General features: G+C 46.0%; 1 protein-coding gene across 2 annotated transcripts; it reads left to right on the forward strand.

The window, feature by feature from the left end:
- The first annotated feature begins 625 nt into the window (after positions 1 to 625).
- SPG21 (SPG21 abhydrolase domain containing, maspardin) lies at positions 626 to 11,466 on the forward strand. 2 transcript variants are annotated; one of them, XM_041469226.1, is made up of 9 exons: positions 626 to 742; positions 3,658 to 3,751; positions 7,116 to 7,277; positions 8,090 to 8,170; positions 8,759 to 8,904; positions 9,360 to 9,468; positions 9,910 to 10,017; positions 10,382 to 10,522; positions 10,809 to 11,466. In XM_041469226.1, the coding sequence occupies exons 2-9, from the start codon at positions 3,689 to 3,691 to the stop codon at positions 10,929 to 10,931; spliced, it is 933 nt and encodes a 310-aa protein (XP_041325160.1). In that variant the 5' UTR covers positions 626 to 742; positions 3,658 to 3,688; the 3' UTR covers positions 10,932 to 11,466. The 2 variants fall into 2 exon arrangements, with proteins under 2 accessions (XP_041325160.1, XP_041325161.1); XM_041469227.1 differs by lacking the exon at positions 626 to 742 and adding an exon at positions 2,433 to 2,451.
- The last annotated feature ends 692 nt before the right edge of the window (positions 11,467 to 12,158 follow it).

Consider the following 12,158-nt stretch of genomic DNA (forward strand, 5'->3'; position numbering starts at 1 on the left):
AAAATTTCAAGAATAATGAAGCAATTTTGAGAGCGAATAGAAAATTATGCCGCGTGTTGTGGGGTGATTTTCAGTTAGGGAAGAGCACTGTATAAATATATATTGTCTAATGAAGTGAGTCCTTTAGGCATGCCTTACAGAGAGCACACCTATAACTGCAGGTAACTATAGGTCTGTTTCTTTCAGCTCCCCTTCAACTCTTACTTATTACATACCAATTAAACGGGGCTAATTGACTCCACCTGTTCATTAGAGGAATGACTCAGTATCACCTGCCGCCCTCCTCAATTAACCTGAGCTGCCCGGCAGCGAACAGATGGCCCGGGAAGCTGCGGCCCATCCCTGGAAGTGTTCAAGGCCAGGTTAGACGGGGCGTGGAACAACGTGATCTAGTAGTCCCTGACTATGGCGGGATGGAAGAAAACGAGTTTTAAAAAGTCCTTTCCAACGCAAATTTTTACATTAATTAACACAGCGGGCACGTGACTTCCGCCTCAGTAGCGATGGCGCCCGCCTCGCTCACTTCCGCCTCGGTAGCGATGGCGGCGGAGCTGTTTCCGCCCCGCCCCCGCCCCGCCCCCGGATCACTGGGCTGAGCACGGCTCAGCACCCGGAAGTGGCGGCCGGCGGGTGCCCCCGGCTGGGCGCGCGGGGCGGGAGCGGCAGAGCGGCGGCGGCGGCCCCGGTGCTCCCGGTCCTGCTGCTCCCGGGCCTGGTCCTCGTTCCCGGGCCCTGCCAGCCGGTGAGCGCCCAGCAGCGATGGGACTGGCGGGGGTCTCGCTGTGGAGACGGGCCTGCCCCTGATCTCTCCGAGCGGGGAGCTCTGAGGGGCCGGTGGGCGCTGAGGGAGCGGGGCGGGCTCCGCTCCTCGGGACAGCGCCAGCCCTGCGGGGCGGGGGTGTCCTTTGGGCTCTGGAGCGGGGTCGGTGCGAGCCCTGAGCGAGGGGAGGGACGGGGTCGGGACGCGGCCCTGGGGGAGCCCAGAGCCCCCCTGGGGGCTCCGGTTGTGGGGGTCTCTCAGGGGAAGGGGCTGCCTGTGCTGCAGAGGGAAGCCTGAGCTGAGGCTGCGGGGTTTTGTCCCCTTTTCCCTGCAAAGCTGTGGAGCCAAATGTGATTGAGGAGGGGGAAGGAGCAGGGGCGGGGGGCAGGGTTGGGGGAGCAGTGCTGGGGGAGAGGGGAAGGTGCTGCTGCCACATCCCAGTTACCCATAAATCTTCTTTCTCATTGTCTTTTCAAATCAATAATGAATGGAGTGTGTCATTAGTGTAGTGGAATAACTCACAGGGAGACTATTACCAAGTGCTCTGAGCACATCCGTAGGTGATTCTTCCAGAGGAATTGTTTTTAAAAGGTTAAAAGTTCTTCAGGTTGTTTGGTTTTACTGAAAGTGAGACTTGGGTGTTTAGAGGCTGCTCATGACCAGCATCAGGCTCTTTGTGGTCTGACTTACCTTCAGTAGCTGAATCCCTGTTTTGAGTTCATGGCTCACCTTCTCTGTGGCTGGAAAGCACATGTAGTTGTTGTTAGTGTGAGTGTTTGTGTGTGCAAATTTAATGGTGCATTTCTGTGCAAAGGAGGAAGAAACCCCATTTCAGTAAGAGGGCAGTCTCTAATGCAGGTTTCCTCTTGCCTGCAAAGAAAGGCAGTGCTTAGGAGTGGCAACCACAGATGCTCCTTCAGAAGAAATCTGGTGGAAATCAGCCCAGGCGTTAGTGGCCAATGGTTCCCTTCCATGAGTGGTAACAGGTGAACTGGGAAGTTCAAAATTTGGGTTTCAGGTGGACTCTAAACTCGCTGTGGTACCAGGCAAGGTGCAGGGCCAGCACAAAGTCCACCTGCATGGTGCCTTTTCCCTACCAGCTGCAGTGGCACAGCTCCCAGCCCCCAGCACTTCGCTAAAGGGTGCTGAAGGACTGAGGTGGCAGAGGCAGTGGGGTGAGCACAGCAGGAAGAGGCTGCCAGCCCTCTCTGCCAGCCAGGGTGAACAGCAGCAGGAGTCTCCAGTGCCTCTGTGTCCCTGCGGGGCCCTGACTGTGACTTCTGCTTCTTGCTTCTGCTTCCTGCCCAAGTATCAGTCCAAGATAATGTGTGTTTTAAGGCATTTCCTGTAGTTTGTCTGCCACAGTTTTGTCACACTGTCGTTTTCTGAAGTGCTTTTAGGAGCCATTGCTGTGTGGTTGTGGAAGGAATTAATGTGAGCTGTGGTTTCCTCACTCCAATGCAGCCCCCCAGCCCAGGAAAGCATCCTTGCACCTTCTCTGCCTTGCAGGTTCTTGGAATAGACCCTTTTTACCCTAGCTGTAATTTTTCCTGCTGCCAGACTTTGACAGAGAGCAGAGCAGTTGGTGCAAGCACCAGAGTGAAACCACACCACATTGAATCAGCAGCCACAGCTGAACATCCCACCTCAGACCTTTGAACATGGGAGGTGTAGCACGTGCTCTGTGGAAGGTGTGTGTTTGCAATTTAGAAAGTACTTTCCCTTTTTAAATTAATATGTTCTGCACTTGGAAGATGGCAAATGAAGACTGAAAGATGAGGAAAGTGTAGCTCACTGTTAATCTAGCTGTAACCCCATAAACTGGTTGAGCTGTCCACCAGCAGCTCTCCTGCAGGGACAAAAGAATTGGAGTGACTCACAGAACACAACGAGGTCTTATTTTGTGAAGAATTAAGAAACAAAACCTATTGATTTAGACTTGGCAACTGTTAAGTAACAAGAGCAAAAGTTTCTTTGTTTTTCTGTGCTTGGTGCTGTGTGAATGCATGAAAATAATCTCCCAGGGCAGCTGGCTTTCAGGGTGAAGCTATTGAGTCTGCAAACTTCAGAAGTGTTTGATGCTATTTGTTGTATAAATGGAAGCTAATGGTCTCTTGCTGCCTAAAAAAACCCCAAACAGTTAAATCTTGGAGCTACCTCAGTGTTTATTACTAATTAACGGAGTATTATAAGATACTCATTATGTATGCTTGGACATTCTGGCTGGGGAGTGAATTAGTGGCATTCCTGTGTGGATCCAACTCAGAATCAATTTGTGCTGTATTAATTGGTGTGCTTCAAGGATTTCTTCATTGGTAACTCCTGACAAGAGCCTGCTTCTGTGTGGATAGAATTAAAATTTCAAGGATTTTCTGTAAATTAAGCCTCGGATCAGGTGATGTTCCTGATGTGCTCTGGGACTCGTTTGGGTCAGTTATACTCAGATGGAAAAACGTGACCTGAATACTGAGTAGGTTCATGAAATAATGTCTGTGGTGTGAACTCCTGAGTGAATTGTATGAATATTTATTAGCTATAAACTTGGAGTGCCTTATCAATTTAAAAGAAACCAAGAAGCTGCTTTAGGTTTTGAAGCCACTTACAGCCTGCAACACAATTGACTTTCTCTGCAGCTGTCACACGGGAATGCTGCTACAGAAGCATCATCATTTCATAATTAGGTTGGTGCAGTAAGGCAGTCAGGTGACTGCCTCTTGGGAGAATAATTGCATGCTTTGATGAAAACTGAGCAAAAGTGAACTTGGTGTGAGTCAGAGGTAGGGCCATCAACTGATAAGAGCAAATCAGCCTGCACTGCTTTATTTACATAGCACAGCTTTGGAGAGCTGCCCACGGTGAAACTGTGCTATTGACTTCTCATTCTCTCTCTTTTTCAGGCTGATCCAAACTGAGTTTTTTCTAAACATCATGGGAGAGATTAAAGTCTCTCCTGACTATAACTGGTTCAGAAGCACAGTTCCTCTTAAAAAGGTATGTACATCTTGTGGGTGAAATATCTCCTCTGCTGTTTAAGGAGGAGAAACTCAGTGTGGTTAATGCAGAGCAGTTGTAGCTGTGCTACTGAGCTGCTTTATCTCCTGAACTGTTGTCCCACATGTCATGTGAGTGCATGAAAGCACACCCTTCATCTTCCCATGCTTCTTGGAGGTCACTTCTGCCTGTGCTGGGGAGCAGAGACTCAGCTGTGAGCCATGGCAGCAGTACCTGCCATCCTGGTGCCAGCCCTGCCCGAGGAGGGGCTCCAGGGGAGTGCTGTGTGCTGGGCATCACGTGTGTGGCCTCTCAGAGCTGCCTGGGGACACTGGACTGAGCTGCCAGAGCCACCTCCACTGTTCCTGCCCATTGTCCCCAGGCCAAAGCAATGTCCAAAGGCACCTTCCCAGCAGTCAGGCAGGCTCCTGGGAGTGGGAATGTCCTTAACCACGGGGGAAAAACCCAGACAGTTTCTTCTGCTTAATCACACTGTCCAACCACTTTCTCCTCTTACTTGGATTTCCCCACTGCCTTTCACTGAGCCCCAGGAGAATGTTTGAGGTGTGCAGGGCTCCAGCTTCTGCTCTCTGTGTGCTGAGTGGCAGAGTGGCAGTGCAGTGTGCACCTCCTGACCCAGTAAAGCACTGTGTACCTTCTGCAGGTCAGGCTTGCTGGGGCTGTGGTTACAGAGTGCCCTGCAGCAGCCCAGACTGCCAGACAGAGGGACAGCCCTGCCTTTGCACCCTGCTGCTGTAGCACAGTCACTGCTGTGGCTCTGCAGGCTGAGCAGCAGTGTCCTGTCTAGCCTCAGGTGTGTTATAGTTTGATTTTGGGCTAAGCTGACCTTTGTGTGGCTCCCTTACCTGCCTGACTGTGTGGGCTGCAGAAGCACCTTTAGGGAAGGGATGTAGCAGTCTCATTAAGTTTTGCCAGTGTCCTGCAGATAAGAAAGGTGCATTGCTGCTGACCCCACGTGCTCTGTTGCTGCCTTCAGTGGGCAGTGCCTCACTGGGTCACCAAAGCCAGGGCCAGTACAAAGATGTGTGGGTGCTTTGAGGCTCTGCTTGGTGGGATGCAAGGTGGTGAATGGAAGGAGCTGGAGGTTTTAATTCCAAGGAAACGTGGTTCTGCTGCAGCTCAGTGCCAGCAGACACAGCCTTCAGCTGCTGCCAGTGCTCAGGGTTTCATAACTGGGATGTGTGTAAGCTGAAGCTGATGGTGACCTGGTGACCTTCAGCCTCGGGAATGCCTTACCCTCCTGAGTGCTTCTGTCTCCTCAGAAGGCAAAGGATGCCACAGGGCTGAATGTGGGGTATGAAGAAATAAACAGACTAGTCCTGGTTATTGGAGAGAGAATTTTAAAAAGCTCAAATTGAAAATGTAATTAATCTCTGAAGCAGTCTTTGGGAATACATTTGCCTGCATTATCCCCCAGAAGTGCAAAGCATGGGCAGTACAGAGGAGGGAATGGCCAGCCTTGGTAACTGCTGTCAGGTCAGCCTAAGGAAGCAGAGCCAGAGCAGTTTGTTTGAGAATGTGCTGAGATGTTTCTCCTGACAGGCACAGGAAATGCACAGCTCCTTCCTGCCCTGGTCAGATATAGGAAGTACAGCATAGAAAATAACATTTTTTAACCAAATCTCCTGCTTTGCCTGTGTGCCTGCATTTTCATACAACACTTGCTCTTGTCTGAGTCCTTCCTAAAAGTTTTCATCAAGGGACACCCTGGCCCTGCTAAAAAGTTCTGCTCTTCGTTTTGAGGCAGTGCAGGTTTTACCTTTTGTGTGAACTGTAGCTGATCTTGATCAATAACCAGAACAAGAAAAAGGTTGGTGACCTCCCAAGTCAGGAGTTAACCCCACTGCTGCCTGCACAGCTCAGGAGCTGGAGTTAAACTGTCCAGCATGTGGCTAGAAATCAACCAGAACAAGTGCTTAAACCATTGTATCACTGTCTGGGCTCCAGGAAGGAAACAATATCTCTCAGCCTCAGCTCTCCTGGCATGAAGTAACTTTGGTGTTGTTTTTTCAAAGACTATGGTGTGCCTTTGCAAATACTCCTAAAGGTAAACTTGGTAGTAGCCATCCTGAATGGATCCAGCATTGCTGATGGAATTACAGCTGAGAACAGCAAGGCCTGGAGCCCAGGGGTTGTGTGCAAGGAGTTGTTGTGGGGATTGGAAGGGCTTTTGTACAAGGTTTAAATGGTTTCAGTGGTCTGGAGGCTCTGGTATGCAAACTGTCTTTTTTTATAAAGACTTTAGAAAACAATGTTACCATGTGATTTCTCACATGCTCCCAGAGCCTGAAATACTGGCTTTATTAGGAGCAGATTTGTTAGTCAAGCAAATCTGATTTGTGGTACACTCTTCTCCTCTGATTGCTGAGAAGCTTAACTGCTGGGTTGGAAAAGCAAATTGTGCTTGCATATTACTGTTCAGAAAGCTATAAAATCTTGATATAGAGGAGATGCATCCTGGCTGCTTGACTCAGGCTTTCCCCAGAGGTTTGTGCTTGTTGATCTGGTACAAGATGCAGCTTCTGCTGGGTTGTGGAGTTGAAAAAACATCTGGAGTATAGAAGCAGTTTCTGGTAGAACAGGCCTTGTCAAAACAAGTCAGGCTTTGGTGCTGCTAGAAAAGAAGACACAATTCTTAACACTTCTGAAGGCACTAATTTTGCTAGGACTTGTGGTACTGTATGAGGAGCTGCTCATTAAGGATAGCACCTCATGTGTGAGTGATCTCCCTCAGCCAGCTCTGTGTCCTGGGCAATCCAGAAGCTCCTGAGATGCTGCCAGGTGATGGAAGAATTTTTCCCTCCAGGTCAGCCCTGCAGCGCTGCTCTGGGAGTTGTGTGTATCTATTTCTGGCAGGCTGCTGTAGGTGTTTCAGATCAATCATTTGTGGTGCTAGCTGCTTAATTCCGCTGGCCTGCGTGGTTCCAGACCTGTAACATCTTCTGTCTGTGATGCAAATATCAATGGTTGTTTAAAAAGCTGTCCCTGGGGCAGTGCTGGCTCTTCCAGCCTCCAGCTGCTGCTCTTGGTACCCTGAACTGATCTCCTGGGTCTCTTCTGAGCGTGGTGGCTCCTTTCCTGGTGTGCAGTTCATTATCCAGCTTATGTCACGATGCACAAAATATTCTGTCTCATGGTGTGGCCACAATTCTGTTCCAGCTGTATCCACATTGTCATTCCAGTTAGAAAACAGCCTGAAAGCTATTGTGAAGAAGAGTAAAAGAAGGTCTTAAGTATTATAACATTCACTAGAAGTTGGAAGTTTCTAGAAGCCATCCTGGAAGCTGGCTGAAGAACCTCACTTGTCTTGTGTTTCTTCTCCCCTCTGTGCCTCTCTTTCCAGATAATAGTAGATGATGATGACAGCAAAGTCTGGTCACTGTATGATGCAGGGCCAAGGAGCATTCGCTGCCCACTCATATTTCTCCCTCCTGTGAGTGGGACTGCAGATGTGTTTTTCCAGCAAATTCTGGCACTGACTGGATGGGGCTACAGAGTTATTGCTGTGAGTATTCTCAGTCCTATGGTGGACTTGTGCTTGTTGCTCTGGGTAGAGGTTGGATAATGAACTTCTTAGTTTTGACATAGGGAATCCACCAAAAATCTTTGTAGTTAGCATATGGATCCAGGCTGGCATCTGCTCTATGTCCACAGCAGATTTACCAAAACCTTGTTGACTTCTCAGCCTACTTTTCTCCTTGTGTGTCCTGGACAGAAGTATTTTTTGCCTCCAGCTGCATCTTTGTTAGCCCTGAGGCAAACACACGAGTTAATTCAGGGTTTCCATGTTTTCCTTTGGGATGGTGGATAACATGGTTCTTAGACTATATAATAGCTGCAGGTTCACTCCTTAAATCCTACCAGCCTGCTCTTCTGGGGCTTCTCAGCTCCTGAGCTGAACTGCTGATTTGTACAATATATTTGTACAATATAATTTGTACAATATATTTGTACAAATTTGTACAATATATTAAACAGCCTGGCTTTAGCAGCACCACTGCCTTTTGCAGCAATTAATGATTTCTGTATCTATTACACGCTACAAAATCACTGAAGAACCATTCCAGCCTCCCCTGCCACTGATCCCAGAGTGAAGCAATGCTGCATTTTCCCCAGAAAACTCTGCTCTGTGGCACTTTGTGTGTTTTTGTGTAACTGAGGGGGAGGTGTTGGCACCCTCAGGCTCTGGGGACCTTGAAGAGGAACTTCATGACATGGGAGAGGCACAGCACTGTCTCGAAACCTTTAATGTGGGACTGGTACAACTTTGCAGCAGATTGATCTCAGCCAGTTTTTTCTAACTTTGTGCTATTTTAGTTGCAGTATCCAGTGTACTGGGATCACCTTGAGTTCTGTGATGGATTCAGGAAACTCTTAGACCACCTTCAGCTGGATAAAGTGAGTGCTCCAAGACAAGGCAGTGGACAAATTGTTGCAATAAAAATCTGATGTTTGAAACAGCCTCATTTAAGAGCCAGTGCAAAAAACAGGATACAAAAATACAGCCTATAAATAAAGAGGCTGTGTTGCAATTTCACATTTGAAACTAGTTTATTTTTGAAGGTGAAGCTTTTGGAAATTGTCATACTTGACCTGAATTCAACTGCTATTCCAGGCCTATTAAATTGTATGGGTTATCTTCATTTTTTGTGAGATCCTTCCTAACTCACATAGTACAGAAGAGCACAGTCAAGTCTGTTGTGCTGGAATAGCTATAGAGAACAAAGTGAAATATTTGGGTTTTTTCTTAAGCTTGATGAACACAAAGAAATTAGCACTGTGAGTCTTTGGGAAACATTTCCTTTTGTTAGTATTTATCACATTTATATTGCACATAAAACCAGAAGATGAATGGAACAGTGATTCTTTCAAAAAATGGGTTATAAGGACAAGGCCAACTTGAATGACCTATTTTTGTAATGAAACACTGTGCTCAGAGGTCACATTTCATCATCTGTTTGGTTTTTTTTTTTTCCCTTGCATTAGGTTCACCTTTTTGGAGCTTCTCTGGGAGGCTTTCTGGCTCAAAAGTTTGCTGAATACACACACAAATCTCCCAGAGTCCAATCTCTGATCTTGTGTAATGCCTTCAGTGACACTTCTATTTTCAATCAGACATGGACAGCAAACAGGTAAAGAACACAGAGAGCAAGCAGACTCATGGCATTAATTTTTTTGCAATTAAATGTCACATTGATTAGTTGGATATGTGTCTAACCTGATTCCAGCCTGGGCAGGGGAGGTGTGGGATGGAATACTTGTGACTTCTAAAAGCACACCACAAGGAGAATGGAAATGTTAACAATCCAGAGTGTGGAATTAGATAAATTGTTCTGTGATCCTCTGTGTATGTGTGGTCAGATTTAAGAACTCTGCCTGTTGTCTAGCAAAACCATTTAGAGCAAGAAGAGTGTTGTTCACCATGTTTAAAGTATACTTTTGCCATGTAACTAGAAGTTTCTTCAAGGATTTAATCTGAAGTTAAAACACAAAGCCTCTGCAAGGAAAGAAAGCATTTTACAATACAGCATCTTGATGTTGAGTCCTTGGTGCTTGAAGATATTTTTACACCTTATTTCTGTTTTAGCTTTTGGCTGATGCCTGCTTTTATGCTGAAAAAAATTGTCCTTGGGAATTTTGCATCTGGTCCTCTAGATCCTGAGATGGCAGATGGGATTGATTTCATGGTGGACAGGGTAGGTGTGCTCTGATGGCTGTGGTGTCACTCTGGAGTTACTGACTGGGAGGTTGGAGATATTTCTGCTGCTTTCTTCATTCACTGACCCAGGAGGGAGGAGTGGGAAGTGGATCTTTAGCAGGTGTTGACTGTCACAGCCCCAGCAGTTCAACTGATTCACTGACCCTCTACCTTAGTTCTGTTTATTTGTGTCAATCAAGAGGAGTAAGGAACTGAGGTGGAAAAGGAGAAAATGCTGGGGTAGATCTGTAGGCCATGCTCTGGGGGCAGGAACAACTCATGGAATGTGGTTTAGGCATTTGTCTCCCGCAGAGTAATACTAAATTGGAATTACAACCTTCATCCCTTAAAGCTATCTTCTCTTTGGCTGTATTATTAATATTGCATTAACTTCCTGCAGTGAAATATGTTGTTAATCAGTGTTTCTCTCTACTGCAAGCTGGAGAGCCTGGGCCAGAGCGAGCTGGCCTCAAGACTCACCCTCAACTGCCAGAACTCCTATGTAGAACCTCACAAAATCCGAGACATCCCTGTAACCATTATGGATGTAAGTGAATCTCAATTTTTTAATTAAACACTATTTCCTCCCTTTGGCAGGTGGAGCCACACTATTCAGTCAGCAACTTAGCAAGCATTTGCAGCATGTAACTTCCTATTTATGGAAGCCTTCTGCTGACTGGGCAACACCGTGACTTTTCTGTGCTGCATTATGGATTAGATATTCTGTGCCATATGTTTCAATATTACAGTATTGGCTTGCTAGCTGTCAGTGCCCAGGTTTGCTTGTTTTCTCTTTCATTAACACCATTCCACAGAGAAGCTGAGGGTCTCCTCTAGGAGCAGCATGCAGGCAATCTGATGTAACAACAAACTCTGAGGTTCAGAACTCACTGCTGGGACTTGTTCCACAGGTGTTCGACCAAAGCGCGCTTTCAACGGAAGCAAAAGAAGAAATGTATAAGCTTTACCCTAATGCCAGAAGAGCTCACCTCAAAACAGGAGGCAACTTCCCCTACCTCTGCAGGAGTGCTGAGGTCAACCTGTACATTCAAGTGAGTTCCTGAATTCAGTCTATGAACGTGTTTAACCACAACAGCAGAAGGAAACTCCTGCTGAGTTTTTGTTACTTAACTTCCCTGTGTGCTCTGTGCTGCTGATACCAAAGGGCAGGGCTGGGAGCAGCTGTGTCCATGCTGGGCCAGCTTTGGGGGTTTTCTGTCCCTGAACTCTTGTACTCCAGAGCTGTGGTTTCACCCTCACAAAAGTTACTCAAAGGAATGTTTCTCTTTTACCAAAACACTGTGCTCCTACACCTGTTCCTGTGTTATTTCCCAACAGATCCATCTGCTGCAGTTCCACGGCACCCGGTACGCAGCCATTGATCCCTCCATGGTCAGTGCAGAAGAGCTGGAAGTCCAAAAGATCAGCCTTCACACCAGCAACGAGCAAGAGGAGCAGTAGGCTTGGCAGTGCCAGTGGAACAGAGGCATTGGTCTGGTGGTCTTCCTGTGTACAATCAACTGTTCCCACTCTGCCTTTTCCCTTGCGTTAGCCGATTATCACTGTGTGATTCCAGCAGGATCAACAGTCGGTGAACTACCCATGGACAGCAACCTCCAGCAGTGTAATGGGATAGATCTGTTTAATTTTTAGTCTTTGGATTCAAGGAAGCATCTTAGAAGACTACACTTTTAAAAATAAAAGACATTTTTTCTACCAAAGTCTTCACTGTATCATGTTCTTAAGCAGAACGGTATTTCTTTTTATATTTTTCACTCAGCTGTATATATTACCACATGCAGGTTGTGTACTTATAAGCTGACATATATTTTTGTTGAATATTTGATTTAAAAGATGTTTAAGTGTCAATATTGCCATCACTTATTTGCTTCATTCATTGTGTTGTAAGTTAGTTTGTTTCTATTTGAAATAAAGCATTTGAATTTTTAACCTTCTTGCTGCTTAAAAATGGTTTTCAATAAAAACTTCACTTTCAGCAAGTGACTCTTGTTTTGACTCCAAGAAAACAGCAGCTGAGCTCACTGCAGTCCTGGTTTGCCTCTACAAACACCTCTGGAAATGAAGAAACCACCACCACCTGCTTGAATTCCTCTCCAGCTTTAACTATAAGGTTGTACTGGTTTAGCTCTGAAAAAAAATGCTGTAGTGTTTTTTTAATAAAGATGACAAGATATAACTTGCAACTTTAAAGGGTAAAATCTAGATTTATTGAAATACAGACATTATTTTCCCCTTGAGCTGCTGTAAAAAATAAGTATGAAGGATTACATGACAAATGAAAAGATGTTTTGAAAAGGTCAGAGTCACCTATTTGATTTATAAACATACATGCTAAATGTACATTTACAAACAGCCTATGTTAATATTCTTCTCAAACTTTTTGTGAGGAGTCAAAGCATTAAAGATCACAACTCCGCAGGTTCCAAAAGGATTAAACAGTAGCTTTGCTTTTGCTTAAGTTCTCTTCTTACGGTGGGAATGTATGGACATGCCAAAGACATGAGACACCCCCTCAAATAAGGTAAGTAAAGAACATTCCTGAGAACAAAGCCTTTGCCCTCATTAACTTAAAAACTTGACAATTGAAAATTTATATACAAAACTGTGCTGTAGACAAGTTACAGTAGAACTGTTAATATTTCCTGATGCAGTATATGACAAGTAAGG

Source organism: Pyrgilauda ruficollis, unplaced genomic scaffold (genome assembly GCF_017590135.1).
Source record: "Pyrgilauda ruficollis isolate IOZ18807 unplaced genomic scaffold, ASM1759013v1 scaffold23, whole genome shotgun sequence".
In the NCBI taxonomy this organism is placed as follows: Eukaryota; Metazoa; Chordata; class Aves; order Passeriformes; family Passeridae; genus Pyrgilauda; species Pyrgilauda ruficollis.

Coding starts and splice junctions, on each gene's coding strand:
- SPG21 (XM_041469226.1), top strand. CDS start 3,689: ATGGGAGAGATTAAAGTCTCTCCTGACTATAACTGGTTCAGAAGCACA. Junction 9,469..9,909: donor TTGATTTCATGGTGGACAGG/GTAGGTGTGCTC, acceptor CTCTACTGCAAG/CTGGAGAGCCTGGGCCAGAG. Junction 10,018..10,381: donor TCCCTGTAACCATTATGGAT/GTAAGTGAATCT, acceptor CTTGTTCCACAG/GTGTTCGACCAAAGCGCGCT.